The sequence below is a fragment of the Eleutherodactylus coqui genome, chromosome 2, assembly GCF_035609145.1.
Source record: "Eleutherodactylus coqui strain aEleCoq1 chromosome 2, aEleCoq1.hap1, whole genome shotgun sequence".
Lineage (NCBI taxonomy): Eukaryota > Metazoa > Chordata > Amphibia > Anura > Eleutherodactylidae > Eleutherodactylus > Eleutherodactylus coqui.
In genome coordinates this window covers 284370759-284395066 of record NC_089838.1, presented here as the reverse complement: position 1 = coordinate 284395066, position 24308 = coordinate 284370759, and the positions used below count along the sequence as shown (strand labels likewise).

Here is a 24308-nt window from a genome sequence, read left to right as displayed (position 1 = left end):
AACAACCACTGACTGACAATGAGCGTGTCAGTCAGCGCTTGCTCCCTCTGTGTACATGGGTAGATTATCTGCACTATGGAGATAAATTGATGGGTAACAGGATCACTTATCCCCGTACAGCTGTCACTGATAGGCTGCACATTTTCCCTTTTACATGAGGGCTCTTTCCTACGAGCGTAGGCGTTTTTTTACGTGCACCCGCTGGCTCTGTAAAAAAGCGTGAACGGGCGCACAAATCTAACATTTGTGCGTACGTTCAGACGGCACAGGCCTGACACATATACACCGAGGCCGCAATGCCATTGCCTCTCCTTCCCTCCCCCTCACCGGCTCACCTCCTCTCTCCTTCCTCCGGCTATTTGCAATGGAATTGGGGCAGGGCGGAAGCAGAGCTAAGCGGCTGCCCCCTACCCTTGTATGCAGCTAGCAATTGGAGGGAGCGGAGCAGGACAGAGCTTAGCTTCACCCCCATCCCGCCCCTCCAATCGCAAACAGACGGAGGGGAGGAGAGAGGGGGAGAGAGTTTAGCCGTCACGCCACTAAACTCCCTCCCACTTCCCTTCTCCGGCCGCTGTCATTGGCTCCCATAGGAGTCTATGCAGCGGCTGACATATTCAGGGCACAAAGACAGTTCCAGGACTATCTTTGCTGCCCGGCGTAAAAACGCCCAGCGCTATATTTGCCGGCCGGGTGCTTTTATGCCACGGGAATACGCCTGTGTGATCTGATGCATTGGAATCCAATGCATCAGATGGGAGCGTAAATCGTCCGGCCGTGAAAACGACGGCTGATATACACTTGTGTAAATAAGCCCTCAGATATGAAGTTTGACCAGCAAGCATTTTCATACTTGCACAAGCAAGGGATCAGCTGATGAATGAGAGTTTGCATATTCATCAGCAGATCATTGGTCCATTTACACAGCCCAATTGTTAGGTGAACTAGCGTCATGTTTTCGCTGGTCAACCTCTTTATGGGCATTTTGTCTAAGTGTACACCTGTCTTCTGACAGCTACATTATAATGGTGGCTACAAGTGCCTCCAAATAAAAAGAGGACATCTCAAAATACTAGATTTGCACACACACAAGGCCAATCTGAATATTTTCTATAATAGATAACAATTTACCGCCATTGATCTTATTATTAGTCCATTACATATATTTCACTTTTCATACCGTTGTATCCAATAACGTCAAGTAGAGATCTGCAGGGAAGGATAAAACAATCTCGTCAATTACTAGAGGTGACTTTAAATAAGATCTAAACGTTTGATTCATGGTGTCGCAGTCATAGGGATACACCTTGGGTGCAAAATAAGAGCGAAGAATGCTGGCACACCTATAACAGTTCAGTGGGCTTAGAGGTAGAAGGTGCTGAGCGGCTGAATCACAGAGTCAAACATCTGCGGCATTCAGCTTTTGTAGACTTGTAAAAAACTTCTTTATTGAGTCATAAAAATAACAACTGAGGTGGATACATTCCAGCCAAACAGGCGACAGCAGGTTCAATATATGTGAAACGGCTTTATGCCATCGTACTCAGTGATGGGGTCACTGAGCTACAATGGTCCACATGATACTGCAATTACAAACCTACTTCAAAGGGGTTGTTCCACAATTGACGTTTATCACCTATCCATAGGTGATAATCTGATTGGTGAGGGTGTCCCGCGTACCGCTCTTCTCGTCACCGATGGCTCACTGCACCCACCCGCAATGACATAGAGATTGAATGGAGCAATGGACACACATGTGCAGTGCCACTCCATTCATTTCAATGGGACTGACGGAAATAGCAGAGTCTAAGAACTCTGTTAACTCCAGCAGTCCAATGAAAATGAATGAAGTGGCACCATGTATTCTTGACCGATCCTCTATTCAAGCCCCTCCTCACTGCAGGGGGTGCAGAGAGCCCACAGTGAGGAGGAGAGAGGAACCTCCATTCTCCAGTTTGGTAGGGGTCTCAGCAGGGGTTAATTGTGACACAACCCCTTTAAGGAATATGGGAAAGCTTGAGAACAAGAAAGAGATGAGGTAAAAGTTGTCCAGCAAGGACAACCTCTTAACTAATGTTACTGTCTGTCATAGGCTGATAATGGGGTACCTGGCCGTTCAGACCCCCTAGTGACCAGCCGTTACTGAAGGTAGAAACTGTTCATACCCACAGGACTTTACCTACAGCGTTGCTACAAGGAAAATGGATGATCAACCAAGTATAACATGGTCATATTGAGTCTGCCAGATTAAAAGCTGCTCTTTGTAGTGACTGTAAGTGTTATGGGCTTTTTACACAACCCAATAACTGGGCATGAATGTTAGGGCCTATTTTGACACAACAATTATCGCTCAAAATTCGCTCAAAAGCCATCTTTTGAGTGATAATCGTTGCATGTAAATGTGCCTATCTTTTACTTTTCAGTTTGGCATGAAATCCGTCGTTTGTCAGAACAGCTGATAAGAAGGACCGAGCGCTGTGCTCTGCCATGGGAAGAGCTGATTACATTGTCTCAGCTGTCAGCCCCGTGGCAGAACAAAGGGAATGTATTCAGAGAACAGCAGGTAGTCTGTTCTCTGAATACAGCCCTCCGCGGCTCACACGCTACTAATTGGTACTAATAGGCATTAGTACCAAGTAGTAGTTTTATGCAAAATGATCACTCAAAAGCCATCTTTTGAGCAATCATCTTTGTGTCTAAATGCACCTTTAGCTAAGATGTTCGTGTTCCTGAGCAATCTGCTACCAGCTTTACAAATATCATCAGGGGTCTCTTGTCTCACCCAATACACAAGCAGGGAGAGACCTCTCAGTCTATGTAAGCTGGGCAGGAAGAAGCCGACGGGGCTCCGCTCCATGACTCCAGGCCCCTTCTGTGCCAATTTTCAAAGTAGGTTTATTCTGAATGCCGCAGAATTTCAGAATAGCACATACACCCCTGCAATGGTCTTGCTTGTCCAAGGTTCATGGTTTGGACAGTATGATGATAGGTTACCTTTTAAATGGGTTTTCTGGGATTGAAAGACTGATAACCAATCCTCAGGATAGATCATCAATAGTTGATTGGCGAGAGTCTGCCATTCGGGATCCCCAACAAGCAGCTCTTCCCCCCCAAACTGTCAGTGCAAATAAACTGGAAACAGATAGCGGTTTCCATATGGCAGTATATGAGAGCAATATGCACAAAGCTATCTGCTTCCAGTTCTCTTCACACTAGGGTTTTCTGGGATGAGGAGGAAGAAGAGGGACAGCAGGAGAAGGTTAGCATTGTTGCCTTGCAGTGAGGGGTCCTGGGTTCAAATCTCATCAAGGAGAACATCGACTTTGAAAAAGTCCATACAGATGTCAAACATGGTCAGATTTAAACCAAGAACTACAGCACTGAAAAGCAACAGTGCTAATGCCTGAGCCACCATGCTTGTTCTTCCTTTCCTGGAGAGAATAAGAAACACAAACAGAACATACATATGTTGTCCTTGGTCAGATTTGAACCCAGGACCCCTGCACTGCAAGGTAACAGTGCTAATGCCTGAGCCACCATACTTGCTCTTCCTCCTTCCTTTCTCTCTTCCTTCTTCCTCCTCCAGAGGAGAAAAATAAAGTGAAAGAGAAGGGAAATGAGGAGGAGGAAGAGGAGCAGGAAGAAAAGGAGGAGGAGCAGGAAGAAGAGGAGGAGGAAGAGGAGCAACAACATCTTCTACTTCTTTGGAGAAGGAAAAAGCTTGGTGGCTCAGTGGCTAGCACTGTTGCCTTGTAACATTGGGGTTCTTGGTTTACATCTGGCTATAGGCAACATCCTCATGGAGTTTGTATGTTCACATTGTATTTCCTGTTCTCCTCTAAAGAGAATGCCTGACTTTTGACATCATGTCTATTTTAGGTCCGTTACTCTGTGTTGATTATTATCTCACTTGATCTTTATTAACTGCTTTTCATAAACTGGACTCCAAATCTCCTGCATAAACATAGAGTTAAAGGGATATTCCCATTTTAACCAATCATGGCTGAGATGGTGGCCGGGACTACAGAACGAAGGAAATGCATCGGAACAAAATTATTCAAATTGTTTTGATTCAGATGTTGCTTAAATTTTGCTGTTAGATTTTCTAAAACAGGTTATTCTCACCATCCATTCCTCTTGGGAAGTTGTTACCGCATGGTGGTGGTGAACGCAGGACTGTACCTGGAAGAGACATCCTGCGATCGGGAGGAGGGAGAGGGGGGCCGTGCTTTTTGGGTGGCACCGGTCTGCCCTGCTTTGGTGCTGCAAGATAAGAGAACGATTGTATTGCCAATATCTGTCCAACATATGATGGACATATCTACCACTACATCACCTATCAATGTATTTCTAGTACTATTATTGGTGAAGGGGATACAGAGAAGTTTGAATCATTATGTCAAACCTACAAAACTTCTGTCTACTCATTCTGCCCCCCATAGGGATGACTGACTGATCAGGACTGGCTTCATATCATCAAACATCTAGAATACAGATGATTAATAATAACTCACGTGGTCGCTGCTGCCAGGGACTCTGGGTAAAAAGAATGATATCGGTTAATGAGAAGTCCAACTTGTTACTTTTATTAGTATATTGCATATGAATTGCTATCTCTTGTAATATGTCGCTAATCAACATAATTGTTACAATGATAATATAGTTCTTAGACACATAGAAACTACTTATTTTACATATAGGGGTTGACTCACCAACTGAAGTTGATGCCGGCATGGTAATCAGCTCTTATTGCTGTGGAAGCTGCATCTTACCATGACGTTCATATGGAGAGAGGTTGTATTTAGGAGACAACCCCTTTAAAGGAGTTTCCCATTATTGACATTCATGGCTCATGCCATAAATGTCTGATCGGAGAGAATCTGTCATCTGGCCAAACCCAAGAATGGAGGTGCCCAGTTCTTATATGTGGATTTGCTCATGTGTTCTCTCTCCATTAAAGTCTATGTGAAATATGAAATCAGCCTCCACAAAAAAATCTTGTGTATGTGGATCTGCGATAAATTAGATTGCAAATACATATTGTGTGCAGAGCTGCAATATATGTCAGTCTCATAGACTGGGTGCAACAAAGAAAAGTGAGATGTGACCTTGACAAACCGCAATCACACTGTGCCATCTTGTGGCGGTATAAAAGTTCAACAATAGGTTACAAACACTGAAACTAAAGCAGAAGTTTGTCCAACAAGCGAAGAATTTTGTATTAATCTTGGAAATTAGGCATCATGTTTGCAGCAGGTCATAACAGCCAAACGGTGCTCAACCAAGTACTAAATACACTTGTCATAAAGGGGTTGAATAAGACCTCATGTCCACAGCACGCACAGAATCCACGCGGAAGCTGCAGGAAAATGGAGCATGCTGCGATTTTTCATCAGCCAGTGGAAACCGCAATTGCTTTCTGCTCACGTGCATGAAGAATCATAGCGTGCTATGGAGGGTTATCGCTGCTGAATCTGGAGGTATTTGCCCACGCCAGGATTCTGCAGCAATAATCCGCCCGTGTGCATGAGGCCTAATCCTGAGGGTGCATTCACACGAACGTATATCGGCTCGGTTTTCACGCCGAGCCGATATACGTCGTCCTCGGGTGCAGGGGGGGGGGGAGGATGGAAGAGCCAGGAGCAGGAACTGAGGCTCCCGCCCCCTCTCTGCTTCCTCTCCGCCCCTCTGCACTATTTGCAAAAGGAGAGGCAGGATGGGGGCGGGGCTAATTCCTGGACTTTAGCCCCACCCCCATCCCGCCTCCTCTTATTGGAAATAGTGCAGAGGGGCGGAGAGGAGGCAGAGAGAGGGCGGGAGCCTCAGTTCCTGCTCCTGGCTCTTCCATTCTCCCCCCCCCCTGCACCCGAGGACAACGTATATCGGCTCGGCGTGAAAACCGAGCCGATATACGTTCATGTGAATGCACCCTGAGACTGCAGTAGTCATTAAATGGGGCACTTTGTGTAGAATTTGGAGAAACCCCTTGTTATATTAGTTGTGTTGAGTTATTTTAATTGTCCTTGTGTGATTGTTTTTTTGCTAACAGCTTTCACGGGTGGTGGTGCGATGCAGGTTCAAGATGGCGCAGCAGCTCAAAGACAAAGGCAGCATTTTTTATAAAAATAAACTTAACTTAAGGCAACTTGTTTTATATCTCTCCATAGGAGAATACTGGTAACTTATACATTACATAATTTAACTATAAGTCAGACTTAACATATATCTTCATACAACATTCTCAGAACTCAGCAGCATGCTCTGCTTACATCGGGGCAACAAGGCACTTCAACTCTCTCAGTACTCGACATCGTACTCTGTACTATTCCTCGAGATCCGCAGCATGATCAACCTCGTTCACCGTTGGTGACGGAGTACATCACTAAATTTCACAGCTCCGTGTCACTGCAGACATGTCTCCAATGCACCGTAGGTGAGAATGTCATCTCATGTACACTTTCATCTTACGTAGTCTTAAACTGGTGCATAATACCCCTACTCAAACAAGCGCAGAACACCGCTGTATAGACTGTCCCCTTTACAATACAGCTTACATCCTGAATCACTATACATCCTCCTCCCCAGCTGAGTCAACCTTGAGCCGGCTACCTGAACCATGCAGGGATTGAACTCGCAATCTTCAGGTCATGAGAGAGAGCTTAGGACTGCATACTGCTGTCTTAAGACTCTGCACCACACTCTGCAGTCCTAAGCTCTCACTCACGACCTGTAGATTGCAGGTTCAATTCCCGCATGGTCCAGGTAGCTAGTTCAAGGTTGACTCAGCCTTCTATCCCTCTGAGGTCGGTAAAATGAGTACACAGCTTGCTGGGGGGTAATAAACAAATTAACTAAAAGCACTGTGGAATAAGTTAGCGCTATACAAATAACAAGTCCCTTCCCCCTATACATCACATTGCTCACTATCTGCACTGCACACGTTGCCACTAATTTACATAACCCTCGCATCACAGTCCCTTCTGGGGAAATTCTCCCTCAGTTGTATCCATAAGTCCGTTATTGTCCCTAGTGTGCGCACTAAACTGTCATTGGACCGGTCTCACTTTTCCTGCAGTTGTCATTGTCTCGAATTCATAGTGCCGCCTGCTTCTTTGGGGACTGAGTCCCTTGTGGGGAAAGGAGATTCCCTCTCCTTCCATGCGGCATTGTTTCATGTTTGCCCCTCCTAGGTCATCAGTCCCTTTAGTTGAACTTTTCAGCCCTTTCCTGCGCTGCTTGCCAACATGGGGACAGCACGCACGCCAACCTCCAACACATGGCGGCCGCTGATATAAACTGATGCTGCGTCTCCTACACACTGGCCTGGCCTTCTCTCTGTGTGCTGCTGGGTAGCATTCCCCTTGTCTCTGCCTGGAGCTGGTCTCATCTCCTTTTTCTTATATGGCCAAGATGGCTGCTGGCCGTGACACCAGTGGGTGGGGCTTGGGCGAGGCCTTCAGCCTCACCCAAAGCTTCAACAAAATGGCATTGTCTAGCTTTTCTTTTCTCAGCTCCCTGCCATTGCTTTCTGTGGGGAGCAGGACCTTCCCTGATGGTTCCCTGCGGCTAACAATAGCGCTCATCAGCGCCCTCCTCCTCTTCCCCAGCTGCGACCCTGGCTAGCATAGGAGGCTATCTCGTTCCCCCAGCAGGAGTCCCTGCAGCCCTTGATAGCGGCTACATGCTGCTCCTGTGTAACGCTATTCCCCCCCCCCAGGGGCGTAACTATAGGGGATGCAGGGGATGCGGTTGCACCCGGGCCCAGGAGCCTTAGGGGGTCCATAAGGTCTCTCTGCTCCATATAGGGAACCCAGTACTATGAGTAAAGCATTATAGTTGGGGGTCCTGTTACAAGTTTTGCATCGGGGCCCGGGAGCTTCAAGTTACGCCTCTGCCCCTAACACAGATGAAAGTTAAGCAAACAAATTTGCAAATAAACATAATTTGCAATGGGGGGGTTGAATAATTTAGATTACAACTGCATATATCAATCCCTTGATAGGACCAGAGACTACGTATCCATGGGCATCCCAGAGTTCAGGAGATGTGTCTGTGGGTATACACCATAACAGTTATATTAAATTTGAAAAAAACATTTTTATTGTAGACTTTGAATTCAAGTCTCACATAAATATATTTGACGCACAACTCAGTCACCTTAAGTGCCATTTTAGCCCCTTAGGCTTTCCTCACACAGATGTTTGCAGAAACACAGCGTTTTTTTAAAGCTGCGTTTACTGCGGTTTCAGCAGCGCTGGCATGCACAGCTGACAACGCAGCCAAGAAAGCTGAAAAAAAAAATCAATACACTCACCTAGCAGGCGCCGTCCGGGTCCCTGCCATTGCTCTTCGGGCATCCGGGCAAGAGATAGCTCAGCCAATCAGAGCCAGCGCTGGATGCACCAATCATCCAGCTCTGATTGGCTCAGCCAGCACTCAAAGAACCAATCAGAGCAATCTCTTGCTGGAGGCGGGGTCTTCAAACCCCGTCACTAGCAAAAGATGCTCTGTCACGATGACAAGTTCCCGGCAGTCTGCCCGGAGATCCGGAGAGCAGGAACCTGGACGATGCCTGCTAGGTGAGTATTGATTTTTTTTTTTAGGTAGTGCAGTACTAAGAAACCAAAGCCCATTCATTTTAAAGGGCGACGCGCAGCTTAAAACATAAAAAATGCATCGCTGTCAAAGCGAAGCGTTTTGATGCTTGTGTGAACAGCCCCATTGAAATGAATAGGAGCGTTGTACAGCGTTTAGCGCAGCGCTGAAAATACAGCGCTAAACACTGTACAAAAACGCCTGTGTGAGGGAGGCATTAGGCCTCTTGCACAGCGTTTTCTCGTCGCCTGAAAATTGCTACCATGTAAAGCATTGCATTCCAAAGAAGTCTTTTACAAGGTTGATTTTTAGCCGCGAGAAAAAAATCTCGACTGAAAATCACCAAATCGTTCACACACTTTGGTGACTATTTCGAGTGACCATTCAGATGATAGTTGTCTGTGTTTAGTTCAGCTGTTAATTGTTCAGTCTTGTACTGTCTAACTATCAAACAGGTTTGGAAAATCTTCCTCGCTGTCTCTGAACATTTTTTTCTTAATAAAAGGATGATCTGCTTTAAGTGCAATTTATACAAGACAACTATCGGGACCCAACAGGGTAATGAGCCAGAAATCACTCATTAGTTGCTAATCACTTTGTTTCAGCTCACTGAAACTAAGTGACTGGTGAGTGACTTCTTGTTCAATGTGAACAGGCAGTCATTCATCCTTGAACTGCCTGTTCACAGTGAATGGAGGGGGGAGGCTGGAAGAGACCTCCAGTATACTCTGCCTCCATTCACTGAATGACTATCGCTACTGTGTAATAAAGTCTATTTCGGGTATTCTTCTTGGTGGTGTTTTGCTGGGACCCTTTGATCTACGGATCGTAAGTACTCACTGAGATGAAACTATTGTTTTTATAAAGCAGAGTAAACTGATTGAAGATGGCAGGCTTCTGGGATCTGTAACACTTACCTGCTGAGTCCTGTCTGGTATGGGAGGTTTCTGTAGAGGAGGTTTTTGTAGGGGAGGTTTCTGTAGAGGAGGCTCAGCTGCAGAACGACCTAAATGGAAACGATGTGAAACATTATAGTGTGCAAACTAAGAAGATGATAACTATGTACAGGCACCAGGTTTGTACACCACTGTGTTAGATGCAAGGCTTCCCATCGAATACAACCGCAATCCACAGATACCCTTACATGATGCCCTCTTTTACATGTAGCGGTAGTCTTTAAATGATCTTCAATACTTCTGAGAGAGCGCGGCATCATAAGTGATCCTGACAGGCGTATCACAGAATACGGTCAGGGCCAGATTATAGGGAGGTCAGTCATATGCGACACATGACTTGGGGTCTTCATGCCTCCAACACCCATCCTCCCTGATGGCCATTTGGTGATCCTATCCAGCTCAAAGGTAGTAGCCACATGTGTCAGGGTAGAGGATGTGCTCCTGCTTTGCCACAAAATTGATTTGGCTTAGGGCTAGATCTGGAGGTTGCACCTGGAGATACCCAGTTTTCCCCCTTTAACTCCATCAATCAGGATCTAATCTTTTCTCCAACAACCCATCACAATTACCCCAGTATTAGTCTCAGTAGTGAGGCTGCAGATACTTACTGAGCAATATCTATAATGCAATACATGGGGGTGTAGAGGAAGATGTGGTCGTAGAACAAAGCAGAGGTCAGGACAGGCAGAATACTTTCATAATGGTAAAACAGGCCAAGCGTCAAGGCAGGTTGCAGACAGTAAATCATGGCCAAATAACAAGAAGAGGTCAGGAATAGAGAATACAGGAAAGCTGAGTTTATCAAATAGAGGTCAAAATCAAGAGAGAAGACAAAACCACTAAACACCTTCACACAGAATGAAGGACTCATTGCTATACACTCAACACTGCAAGAGAAATCCTTAAATAGAGCACACTTATCAAGATTGGCCAGGGATGGGAAAGCTGGGTATGTACGCTGGCCCTCTAGGTGGTGGGCTGGGCATGCACACCCTTTAAGCGGCAGTGAGGGGAGGCCTTTGACAGGTGAAGATGCAGTATCTGCAGTGGGTAACAGAAGGACAGGGACTGCGACCGCCAGCAGGAGGTGCATGAATTTGGCGGCCATTGTCCCAACAGATAATAATGTGTATAGTTCTCTCTTTTGAAGTCTATGGAAATTGTAGTCTTAATAACTCCCATAAACATCTGCGTATGCAGAGCTAGCTCTCCAATATATTGCTGTAATAGGAGTCCAATGAAGTCTGAGTCCTAGAGGTGAGATGGAGACTCCCACTTTTTTTTTTCTTTTTTTGCCTAGTGGCCTCCACCCAACATCAGTCCAATCCTGATGCCCATCTACTATCAAGCAGATAAAGGGAATAGTGTATGAGTACTGAGGGGTAATTGTTTCAATACCAGCATCACTGAAGTATTACCTAAATAAGCAGTATGATTATCTTGTGCCGTCCAGACACATGGCAAGGGTCTACTCTGCATATCACATGGTGGAGGCTCGTACAAGTCATCATCTTCCTCCTGGTGAAGAAATCACAGAACTGTGACACTGACACAACCATAAAATAACTATATATGGAGGAGAACATGCCGGTACTTACCTCTACCAGATCCTTCTCTGCAAAACACAGAGAACACAAGTTATTATATAATGGCAAAAAGTTTGCAACTTTTACAGCATAACTGGGGAGAAACAACTATTGGGTGCAGTTTATTCCCTGTCTATGACTGGATTAAGGTCATCATGATGAGATCACAGTTTATGTCTAGTGATGAGCGAGCATTGCCCTTAGCGAGTACCTGCCCGCTCGAGACAAAAGGTTCGGGTGCCGGCGGCGGCAGGGAGCTGCGGGGAGAGCGGGGAAGAACGGAGGGGAGATCTCTCTCCCCCCCGCTCCTCCCTGCTGACTGCCGCTACTCACCGCTCCCCCGCAACGGCACCCGAACCTTCTGTCTAAAGCGGGCAGGTACTCGCTAAGGGCAATGCTCGCTTGAGCAATTGCCCATAGCGAGTATGCTCGCTCATCTCTATTTATGTCTCATAAAGCTCTTGACTCTAACCCAATAAATGTACCCATTGAATCTGTATTGCCACATTTACTGAAGAGCCAGTAATGAAGTCATCCATTAGATGCCATAACTTGTCTGGTTATGCCTTTACCAACTATACTTCTTGCCTGAGCCAACTCCTCAACGGCCCAACCTCATTAAGTAAACAAGGTATTGTGTGACTCATCCGATAAATATTAAGTATAAGTCAAAATTAATTTCATTGTTTGCCTGTTCGTGGTGTAAAGGTGCTTTTACATGGAAAGATTATATTCAGATTCTCGCTGGATCACAGGAATCTAAACGCTTATTGATCAGCGTAAATGCGGCAGCGACTGAACGACGAACGAGAAATCGTTTGCTTATTTTTCGTTGTTCAGTTTCAGCAGGTATAAAAATTAAATGACGATCGGCCCGCGTAGAGAGGTTATCGTATATCTATGAAGAACGGCCTGTTTACTGTGAACGGAGGAGGATGGACGCGATCTCTGGCCTTTCATCACTGAGTGATCATCACTCTTGTATGAAAGCACAGGAGCAATTATCGTTGGGATGACTGTTGGGCGCCAGATAATTGTCTGTTGTGTAAAAGGGCCTTCAGGTGTAATTTTAAAGACTAAACCAATATTGTGGCAAAGAAGTATTGTCTGAGATGAAGAAGCGTTTTGAGTCTACAGTTCCTTTGCAAAGCTGTGCTTCTAAAGTAGCAGACAACAGACAAACTCCTGTTAGTAAGACTTCTGCGACAGGCAAATGGGAATATGGCTGCAGGCAGAGGCGTAACTATAGGGGATGCAGGGGATGTGGTTGCACCCGGGCCCAGGAGCCTTAGGGGGCCCATAAGGCCTCTCTTCTCCATATAGGGAGCCCAGTACCATGAATAAAGCATTATAGTTGGTGGCCCTGTTACAGGTTTTGCATTGGGGCCCAGGAGCTTCAAGTTACGCCTCTGGCTGCAGGGTCAGACTACACAGGAGTTAGTTGTAGTCTGTTACCATATAAATATATGGGTCTACATAGGAGCTGCACCCATAAAATAATTGATATTTTTAATGAATATTTGCAAAGTTGCTTCATTTTTCATCTTAGATGCATTGGAACACTTGGTTGTAAGGGACGATCTTTCCTATAAACTGAGGCTGCACTTTTGGAGAAATTCAAAGCAGGAGCCTCGAAGACTGATCCTGGCCCCTCCGATTTTGCTCCATAACAAATATCTATGACGTATCTGGGAGTGCTGTTGGCATATATAAATATATGCCATAACCTTTGTACTGATTGTGAATGGCAATGACAGTTCCTCAGATGAATGTGGAGATCCGGCTGACTAGTTGCAGCATTCTGAACATAGTTGGGATTCTTCTAAGAGTCCGTTTACACCCAATGTATAGTTTGGACAAGTGAACGATGCCAGAGATCGCTGCTGCAGCCTGTGTGTACATCATTCAGAGGAGAAAACTGTATATGTGAATTAGAACGACTGTATTATCGGTATTTATAACAAATGACTAGAGATGAGAGAGCATACTCGCTAAGGACAATTACTCGATCGAGCATTGCCCTTAGCGAGTACCTGCCCGCTCGGAAGAAAAGGTTCGGCTGCCGGCGCGGGTGACAGGTGAGTTGGGTCAGTCAGCAGAGGGGAGCGGGGGAGAGAGAGGGAGAGAGAGATCTCCCCTCCGTTCCTCCCCGCTCTCCCCCGCCGCTCCCCGCCCGCCGCCGGCACCCAAACTTTTTCTCCCGAGCGGGCAGGTACTCGCTAAGGGCAATGCTCGATCGAGTAATTGCCCTTAGCGAGTATGCTCGCTCATCTCTACATATGACTAGTGAGCGAGCCAACGATGATTTTAATGCCTGCATAATATGAGCAAAAAGTGAATGATTCATCATTCGATCGTTCAATCATTGGCAGCGTTTACACTGAATGATCATCATTAGAGATGAGCAAGTATATTCGCTAAAGGCAATTGCTCGAGCGAGCATTGCCCTTAGCGAGTACCTGCCCGCTCGAGACAAAAGGTTCAGGTGCCGGCGGCGGGCGGGGAGCTGCGGGGGAGAGCGGGGAAGAACGGAGGGGAGATCTCTCTCTCCCCCCTGCTGACAGCCGCTACTCACCGCTCTCCCGCGCCGGCACCCGAATCTTTCGTCTCGAGCGGGCAGGTACTCGCTAAGGGCAATGCTCGCTCGAGCAATTGCCTTTAGCGAGTATACTCGCTCATCTCTAATCATCATTCATTTTCACATCTTTGAACGATTTTTTAAACGATAATCGTTCCGTGTAAAAGAGACTTTAGTAAAAAGCCAAAAATAATAATTAAACATATAGTAATTTTGTAATATGGAGTTATTATAGGAACTGCCGGGAGGAGAGTGGTTTACAGGCAATATATTCAACACGGTTGAGGGAGCAGAATGGTAATAGTGCTTACACCAACTTTGTGGTTTCTGCATGTGGCCTCCAGCAGTTGGAGCCTCATTAATCAGACATTTAGGGCATTTACTACGGATTTGCAATAAGTTGTATATATTGTAAAAACCCTTTTAATGAGTGACATTAGTTTTTAGGTTACCATATTGGTAGAGAGGACGAAGACCCGAAGAAGACCTGAAAGAGTCATGTAGATATATATTAGAATACGTTATACCATAACAACACTACACATGATAGAATAAACATATACTTACTGCTTCCTGTTGTTTCCATACATGATCTGAAGGAAAAGGGAAGGAAATATAGTATTCAGATCTTGTACAAAAGAAAGACACTTAAAGGGATTGTCTCACAACAGATGACCCCTTTCATGTGGGAGCCGCTGCGGTGATAGTATCATATGGTGGCTCATTCAATGAACAGCCGTGTATGTAATATAATGTGTCCGCCATAATGAGAGTTCCTACTGACCAGCGTACCCGTATGATGATGGCTGGAGCGTTTGGTCAGTGGTTATCCACATGGGACTGCCTCTTTATCTCAAAATGATTTCAGCAGAATTGGTGACCATCTACTGTGTATAGGAGCCTCTTGACTCCCCATTGCAGATATTGGGGGTTGATAAGGATCGGGCAGCTGGATTTCAACATGTCTGATCTTTTTGTTCTTGGGGAGATAAGCCACCATCAGAGATGTCTGAAAGTGGCTCACTCTTCTCTTTCCATTAAAAGCACTTGAACGCTCGGTCGATCCAGTCTACTGCGAGCATTGATCTCTGTTCTTCATATACACAGTGAATTACCACTTTATTACAGACACCGGGCCTTTCAAAATCGGAGCTTTCCTATACAGAAATTAGACCTCTAACTCCGGAGTGCAGCAAAAAATCAAAAAAGTGACAAGTTTTCCATAGATCAGTTTCAGTTTGAATCCACATTAGGCCGAATACACACAGCCGTGTCGGATCCCGCAGCGAAATCTGACCCGGTGCCTGGCTGGTGATCCCTGTGGACCTGTCCGGATAATTTCTCGTCTGTGCTGCGGATGTGCCGACATCACGCCGGTGCACATGCACAGTACAGATGACGCCGTGCTGTCGCTATGCGATAACGTGGGTTCTGCGGCCCAACCGCAGTGACAGCTGCAGACAGGCCGCAGATCGGACGACTTCCATTGACTTCAATGGAAGCCGTCTGCGCCAAATCTGCACGGAAATAGAACATGCTGCGATTTTTTCCCTCCGCGTGTGTAAAATCGCAAGTGATTTCCGCTTGTGGACAGGGAAAAGCGATTTTCTATAGCATGTCTATGGGCAGTATTTGCTGCAGAATCTGGAGGAGGTCGCCCACTCGGGATTTCACAATGCACATACGCCTGTGTGCATTGGGCTTTAGAATGGGAAAATCCATCAATCTGAGTGACTTCCAACAAGGTCTGGTCATCAGTCCTAGACTAGCTGGGGCCAGGATTTCATACACTGACAAACTTGTGAAGTTTTCTCTTGCAACCGTCTCAAGATTGTCTGAAGTGATCGAGAAAACACATCCTGCAAAAAGGACCCTGCGGATGTAAACAACTCACCGAGGAACGGGGCAGAGGAGGACGTCAAGAATCGTTCTGAAGGACAGGTCAAACAATTGCATGTCAATTCCCCAACAAATGTGTCTGAGCACACAACTTATTGTTCTTAAGTATGGATGGGCTATAACAGCAGATGACCCATTCCAGCGCCAATGGTGTATAAGAGCAAGAGAAAAGCAAGACTCCAGTGGGAAAAAAAGCACGAAAACAGGATCACTGAGCAGTGGAAAACCATCACCTGGTCAGATAAATCCAGATTTCTGTTACACCATGCTGATGAGAGAGTCAGAATTTGGCACAAGCGGCATGAATCGATGAACCCTTCCTGTCAGCTGTCAGTAGTTTAGGCTGGTGGATTAATGGTGTGGGTAATGTTTTCTTGGCACACCCTGGATCCGATACCCCGGCACAAGGTTTTCACAATCTAGTGTAATCTATGCCACAATGAATTGCTGAAGGTCAAAGGAGATCTACCGGTCTACTAGATGGGGGTCTCCAATAAAATGGCCATTCACTACATTTTGTTTTGTCTACTAAACTCCACTGCACCTACTACTAAAGAAGTCCATAAATTGGGGTGGTGTGCGTTCTTACTGGGGACTCATGATGCCAAACTTGTTCACCTCAAATAGAACACACATCCAGTGCCTAAATAATGCGGACATGAGGGGTCTACACATTATTATCACCACAGTTCTCATATAATACAGTAGTGCACCATACAACTAAAAATGCCACCCAGTGCCCAAATACTAGTTGTATGATGAGATAACGTTCATTCGCGTCCATTGCACATACTGCTCAATAAGACTAGCTTCCCTCCAGAGCCAGATGTAGCTTTGGATATAAGAGGACTTTCCATAATCCCTCTCATACGATGTGGCAGCGAGCCATGTAGTCTCCAGGGAATCTTCCTCCAATGATGACATAAGGGAAAGCTGCTCTATCAGACTAAACATATAGAAACCTCCTACCTAGGAGCTCAAAAGTGCAGCAGACTACTTTGGATTGCAGTGGTGTGGGGAGCTCATGGGTTGTTCCATCTCAGCAAGTTTTCCCCTATCCACAGGATAGGGGAAAGGTTGTTGATTGGAGGAACCCGACCAATGGGACTCCCACTGATTCTAAGATCTTGGCCGTTTCGAATCCTGAACTTCTGTCAGCAATGACCGCGCATGCACAGAGTCTCGGGATTGGTAGGAGTTCCAGTGGTCAGACCCCCATCGATCAGGAAGTTCCTCTCTCTCCCTCCCTTCCCCTTCCCGCCAGACAAAAACTTTGCCAATGACGCGTGCTGCGTCACAGCGGGAAGGAGCCAAAAACTGGGGCCGGGTCGAACACGGCTTGATGCTCGTTCGAGTAGCGAGCACCATTGAGTATGCTAATACCCGAACGAGCATCAAGCTCGGCACAGTATGTTCACTCAACTCTAATAATAGTTGATTTTTGTCATTTAACAAAATGCAAATTTTCTTGTTACACTTGCACATAGTCAGGGATTTTGTAGGATTATAGTCAGGTATATGATCCACCAATTATACTAAAGGGGTTCTAATGATCATCATTCCCATATGCAGGTGGAAACATAGACATTAACCGAAACAGAAAATGTATTGGCTGCAATGGAAGATGGTTTGTTCGCCAAACGTCTGTGCCTTGTCATAAGTATGCGTGTATATATGCATGCCTCTTCGGATCTATTTCATGAAGAAGAACCCTGCGTAGGTTGGAAAGCTCGCTATAACATCATGTATTTTTGTTAGCCATTAAAAGGTATCATATCTACAAGATTACGTGGTTTCTCCTGCTGGAAAAATCACATTAAGAACTATCTTCAGTCTAAGGTCCTCGGGTGGAAATTCCGCCCGCCTGTATAGGATTGCATTACAAAACGCAATGCAGACAGCCGTGGAAAACAAATCACAGCATGTTCTATTTCTGTGCGGGTCTCGCAGAGGCCCGCACAGAAATGTCAGTAGTGACAGGCCGCCTCTGCTCTGTGCATGCGCTGGCTGGCCAGCAGCCGGAGCATAGCAGGAGACGGAAGACGCCGGGAGCGGGTGAGCCGCAGGTCTCTGCAGAAAAATGTAGAACTCTGCAGAATTCTCACAGCCGGATCCGACCTGGCCGTCTGCAGGTGGCCTTAAGAAGGACAAGGAGTCCTGGAAGTGATTATATGGCCCCACAGAGTCCTGATCTCAACATCATCATGCCTGTCTGAGATTACATGAAGAGAAAGAAGGATCTGAGCGAGCTTACATCCACAGAAGATCTGTAGTTAGTTAGCTCTCCAAGATGTCTGGAATAACCTCCCTGCTAAGTTCCTTCAAAAACTGCGTGCAAGTGTACCTAGAAGAACTAATGCTGGTTTGAAAGCAAAGGGTGGTCACACCAAATATTGAATTCTCTTTTGTTCATTCACCTTGCATTTTGTTAATTTATAAAAATAAAGTATTTTTTAAAAGCTCTCTTACCTTGCAAAATTTATTCCACATCTGCCTCACACTTTTGTACATTACTGTAAAAATGGAGGTCAACTTAAAAGGGGGTTTCAAGAACTTAAAAAAAAAAGGCTAAACGGCCTTAGGGCGCCTACCCACTGGCGATTTTTTTCCCTGCGAAATTCGCAGCATTTTTTTCTCTGCAGGGGTCTATGGGACTTGTAATGTTAAAATCGCGATCGCGCAAAATCGCAATTTACCGCGAAATCGCGATTTTGCGCGATCGCGATTTTAACATTACCATTACAGTCCCATAGACCCCTGCAGAGAAAAAAATGCTGCGAATTTCGCAGGGAAAAAAAATCGCCAGTGGGTGGGCGCCCTTAAAATAAAGAAGATTGAACACTCAACTGTCCCGCCACTCCCCATCCAGCGAAGCAGCGCCGGTGCCCACCGTACGGAAGTCGGAAAAAATGGCAGGCGGTCATGTGCCGTACATTGTGCACATGACCATTCAGTCACTCGTGGTCGAAGAATCACTGCTGAAGCCTGGGTGTGGCTGAGTGGTCATGTGCACCATGAACGGCACGTGATTGCCCGCGATTTCTTCAGGACCTCAGATCTGCAGCGCTGGATGAGGAGCGGCGGGGACAGATGAGTATTCAATTTTTACTTATTTTAAGGCAGTTTAATTTTTTTTTAAGACCTGGAAAACCCCTTTAAGGCCGAGACATGTAAGCGATTGTGTATGGAGGCGCACTAGCAGTTTCCTTGGAAGTAGAAGAAAAAAAAAAAAGAGAGGGCGTTGGGAAGGTAAAAGGTGCAATAATCTGGTAACTGTAGTGTATGGAGGTTTACATATCAAAGAAGGAAGCGGAAATACATTCACAGAACCAGCATTGTGAGGAGAGACTCACGGGGGAGATATATTAACCCTTTCCAGTCCAATTTGTATCCTGGTTTTCCTAGGGGGCTTACTCCTTTTCTGCCGTTACACAACGGCGCTATCTGCTGGCTAAAGCCAGTACTGCATGAGGTGACACACTGGATAGGCTCCGACAGCAGAGAGGCTGGCAATATACAGTAAGAGAACCACGACGGACGTCTTCAACATCAAAACTGTACAGCCCTAAATCATGTCTTTAGACGTCAGACAGTGGATTGGAAAGGGTTAAGACTGGCATTTCATACCCGTCAGCGCACAATGCGCCCAATATATGAAAAAGCGCATGTCTCTTCATATATATACATCTGTGCCACACAGAAATCTAGGCCACCTAGGAACTAGAGTAGTTTCTGGCATTAATTATACAAAGTGTTGGTCTGAGAAGGCCATGCCCTCTTTTGAAAAGCCACACCCCCTTTTCAGGAACGTGGTGCAGAGTGGTGTATGTCTCGATAAGTAACAAAATTTAGGGTTGTGACAGGATGCCAGGAGTTGTAGTGGATGGGAGATACATTTCTCCCAGACTCCTGTCATTCTGTGAAGCAGCAGGGAGCAGACTACTAGATAATAAGACACTCCAGTGGGTGGAAGTCAGAGGCAAGGAGGTGCGAAGTGCTGGGTGCGCTCTGCTTGGAGAATCAAGACACCCCAAGGTGTGGAAGCTGTTATGCTGTGTGAGTACAGGACTATGGCAGAACTTGTGTTGCTTATGCAGTTAGGCTAGGACATCCGGAATAAAAAAATCACAGCGCGCCCTATTTTTGGGGATTTTGTTTAGAAATCGCCCATTATTTCCTGTAGGAGCAAAAAAAAAATCACATTGCACTCGTAAGTAGATACAAGTTTCATGCAAGTGCAGTTTTTCAGTTTTTACTACTAAACAACATGCGATTTTCCTGTACATGCAGTCACCTATGCCGCGATGCGATACATTTTTCTCGCAAAACGCATCGCATTGGTGTGTAAAATCCTAGATTTAAGGGTGGTTTCACAGCTGCACCTGGGGTTCCGCTTTTCTGCTACGTTTGGGGAGCACAAAAGTGGAATCTCTGCGTCTGAACGGCTTTGTTTCAGGACAGAACCGAACAGCGCTGAACGGACCCCATTAACTATGATGAGGTCAATTCAGTTTCTGCTCAGGTAGTCATCAATTTTATCAAACTACTAACGACCACTTGTCAGTTAGTATGTGAGTGCTTCTGATGCTCTGCCCCGCTGACATTATCACCCCCCCTCCCCCTGTGACGTAAGGCAGGTCCTACAACATATATAAAACACAGATCCTGACCGACAGAAGAACAACACAGTTAGGGCTCTTGGAAAGGGAGGACAAAAATAACAAAATGAGAGTACAACTAAACCATTATTATCTCAGACACAACTCAGCGGCCGAGACAGAAGAGACTGATCCACCGCCACCACAGAGATCCGGTGAGCTAAAGGACCTGCAGTGACATCACTGCTGTGGGTGGAGCCATTGTGCAGTTTGGTAGAAAGTATTGTATGCTAGATAAACCGACAGCAACTACTACCAGGACCTGTGATGACATCACTGTCATGTGATCACCTGTGCGGGTGGAGTCAGGAATCACATGACGAGGGGTGATCACTGTATCCAGGAGTCTAGTGATGTATGGAGTAGCTGTGTGTGTGATATGTGGGGTCAGCATGCATGTAGTAGAGCTGTGTGTGTAATGTGTGGGAATCAACATGGATGTAGTAGAGCTGTGTGTGTGATGTGTGGGAATCATAATGAATGTACCATGTAGCAGAGCTGTTTGTGTAATGTGCTGTGTGTGTAATGTGTGGGAATCAAGATGCATGTAGTAGAGCTGTGTGTGTGATGTGTGGGAATCCTAATGAATGTACAATGTAGCAGAGCTAGGTATTATTGATGCCACCGGAAGCTAGGGGTTTGACAGGGCTTGCATGGAGGAAAGCCCCTGTCACACCCCTAGCTCCTGATTGGCTAAATAGCTGAAGGTCGTAGAAGCTGCTACAGTGGATTTCTGCCTGAAGCGCCGTGCCATATGAGTGAGCCGCGCTCCCTGCGTGTTAGCTGGCGCTCAACTCCACCGCAGTTACCACAGCTATCCACCTGTCTCGCGGCCCCGGCGATGTGCCCTCGCTGCTGTCCTCCTCCTGGTGTTTGTGGCTGCTGCCTATCACTGACAGTCCCCCGCCGCTGTTTCCTTCCTGCTGTCCTACTGCAGTGTGGCGGGGGACGCATGTCATAGACTGTCCCACACCGCAGTGGTCATGCAGTCTGTGGCCGATTTTAAATGTACACGTGGGTGGGTGGGCGGCTTCTTGTCCGCCGCCAGGTAGGCACTTCACAGTGGTGTGGCCACCCTGCTGCCAACCCCGCTCTGCGCATGAACACAGAGGGGGGTGCCGCTACTGCCGGGGCCGCTGTCTGCATTTAAAATTAATCCAGCTGTAGGCTTAATGTTACTGGCCTGCTAGGACCTGCAGCCCAACAAGCTGTCCAGCCAATCAGCTACAGGGGGTGTCAACCCCCTGTCAATCTTGACTCCACCAGTACTTCCTGGTAGCGTCAAGATAAAATAATACTGCAGAGCTGTGTGTGTAATGTGTGGGAATCAAGATGGATATAGTAGAGCTGTGTGTGTGATGTGTGGGAATCATAATGAATGTACAATATACAGAAACACTGGTACTATATTTTCCTAATAATTACTAGTTTACCAACATAAAGCACCCTCCAACCAAAAATCCAATAACATGACATAATATAAGAGGGAGTCATTTCTCTCCTTCAGATAGACACATTAGCGCAAGAGAAAGCAAATTATTTACTGCACTTGTACATGGCATGCTGTAATGTGCATGTATGTGCTAACCTGCATATCTGCCTATACACAAATACAACACTGGGGTAGATTTACATAGATGGCATTTTAGATGGTGTCATAAAGTGTGCAAAATGTCGCCAGGAGTGTAAGGCTCTTAAGAAATTTGGTGCATTTTTGGGCTGCCCATGCGCCAGCGTGTGGTGTAAAATTCAATAGATCTCATGGATCACGTGGTCCCGCTCACGTTTAGAAAAGTGTCGGAGGTCAGTGTAAAAAAGGCAAAAATCACAAATTTGCATGCCAGAAATCTGGCGTAAAAACCTTAAAGGGGTCGTGTCAAGTTATTCCCTATCCACAGGTTCCCAAGTGACTGTAGGGTAGGTCACGCAGGTGCGCCACTGCTCCATTCATGCCTCGGAGTTTACAGAGTTCAAGCGTTTCAGCAATTTCCATTGTTGCCATTGACGTGAATGGAGCAGCGGTGTACCTGCTCAACCCCTGGGATGGGAAGCCGCTGCTGTAGTTACAGGCCAGCCGGCCAGTAACTACAAAGAAACCCGAGTACTTCAGCCCAGCACATTTTTCATAGCTCTCACTGAAGTGAATGGGAGCTACGGAAACAGCGCAACACAGCGCACTACGCTATTTCTGTAATTCAGGGAGTTGCGGCAACAGTGTTGTGCGTTGTGGTACGCGGTTTCTGTAGCTCTCGTTCAGTTCAATAAGAGTCTTGGGACCGCGCTGGGCTGAAGAACACGGGTGTTTCCCAGAGGTGGCCGAAACAGAGGGCTGGATTTTCCTATCTTGGCTATGATAAAACCAAGATGGGAATACCCCTTTAACCCTTTGCAATCCAATTTTAGATTCAGGGTTTCCTAGGGGGCTTTCTCTTTCTGCCATTATACAATGGCGCCATCTGCTGGCCAGAGCCAGTACTGCAATATGGGACATGCTGTAGAGGCCCCGACAACAGAATGTCTTTAGACATCAGACAGTGGATTAGAAAGGGTTAAGGTATGTTCACACAGTGGAACATTGCCAATTTGCCCCAAAATCCTCCTGGTATCCGTGCCAATTGTAGAGCAAATTCGCCTCCCATTACTATCAATAGGACTCTACGCTGAAGTCTATAGAGAGCAGATCTTTTCCACACGCACATTTCAAATCCGTGTGCGGAGAGAAAAAAAAAGGTGATATGTCGCTACTTGATGCAGGATTTGCGCAGCATCCATGCTTGGAACTCTGCTTGCGGAATGGCTCATTGAAAAGGGGTAAATCTACTGGCGGATCGGCAAGTATAATACACATTTCCCCAAGGGTTCCTTCACACTAGGGATCGCAATATTGCCATGAGAAAATTGCAGCAAAATCGTCTGTTTTTCCCGCAATTTTGAGCGTTAGCGCTGCTTTTTCTTGCTAAAACATTGCTGCTGCTCACGATTTTCTTGCATGTTTATTTTGCGCAATTTCTTAGTGGGAAAGTCAATAAGACTTTCAAATGTTAAAACCGCATGGCACGAAAATCGCAACTTCGTGCTTTGTGATCCTTTGAAAATGAGGCTGCATAGGGAAACATCGCAGATAAGAACATCGCAGATAGAACGGACATGTCGCAATTTTTTCTCGCATCGTCGCATGAGTGAAAACATCGCACATTTGAAGGAAACCATTGAAAAGCACGGGTTTTTATAATTCTGCGTTTTTACTCACTCTCGCATCGCGCGATTTTCTCGCCAGTGCAAAGGCGCCCTGAGGGTACGCTCACACGGGATGGAAATGCTGCGGAATTTAGCTCTGTTTTGGATGTGGAAATTCTGGGGGGTCAACCACGGAATTGTCCGCTGTGGAAATTTCGCAGTATTTCCTCCCCGTGTGAACGTACCCTCAGGACGGCTTCGTATCAGCGGTAGCACATTTGCGCCTGCCTGAGCTCTGCATTTTTGCGGAACGATCAATGCTTTTTTACGCGCACATCAGCGTATTTCACTGCCCCAGCAGGCCATGCTCATTTGTGCGCAGTAATCGCACCCGATTGACTTCAGTGGGGACCTTTGCTGTTTGTTTTTTTTTGACCAACAGAAATGCGCAAAAAACGGAAATGTGAACGCGCCCATTAAAATCAATGCGTTCTATTCTCTGGGTCTTGCACAGATATTGTGGACGCGCAAACAGGCCGCGATGTCAGCCTGCGGTATCATCACCCGGGCGTGTTTGTGCACGGATCTGTGTGCAGAAACTTTGCACGCGCAATACGCAGCGAATAGAACCCATTTATTCACATTTGCGCATTTTGCAAGCAGATTTTGGTTGTACAAAAAAACCCAGAACATACTCTATCTTTCTGTGTATTTCTGCGCCAAAGACCCACATACCCCGTTTCCCTGAAAAGAAGACATACCCTGAAAATAAGACATAGCATGATTTTCCAGAATTTTTGAGGATGCAAAATGATTTTTCAGGCTTTTTGAGGATGCTTGAAATATAAGCCCTACTCCAAAA

General features: G+C 46.1%; 1 protein-coding gene across 1 annotated transcript in view; it reads right to left on the bottom strand.

The window, feature by feature from the left end:
- Window positions 1-24308, bottom strand: part of SH2D6 (SH2 domain containing 6) — a 47614-nt gene that overhangs the window by 17410 nt on the left and 5896 nt on the right. The window contains exons 2-9 of the mRNA XM_066593111.1: window positions 14280-14305; window positions 14165-14199; window positions 11147-11163; window positions 10967-11066; window positions 9510-9598; window positions 4512-4533; window positions 4123-4260; window positions 1178-1206 (exon numbers count right to left, since the gene is read on the bottom strand). Of these exons, the coding sequence (XP_066449208.1) occupies window positions 1178-1206; window positions 4123-4260; window positions 4512-4533; window positions 9510-9598; window positions 10967-11066; window positions 11147-11163; window positions 14165-14199; window positions 14280-14305 (456 nt within the window). The remainder of the gene's footprint in view (window positions 1-1177; window positions 1207-4122; window positions 4261-4511; window positions 4534-9509; window positions 9599-10966; window positions 11067-11146; window positions 11164-14164; window positions 14200-14279; window positions 14306-24308) is intronic.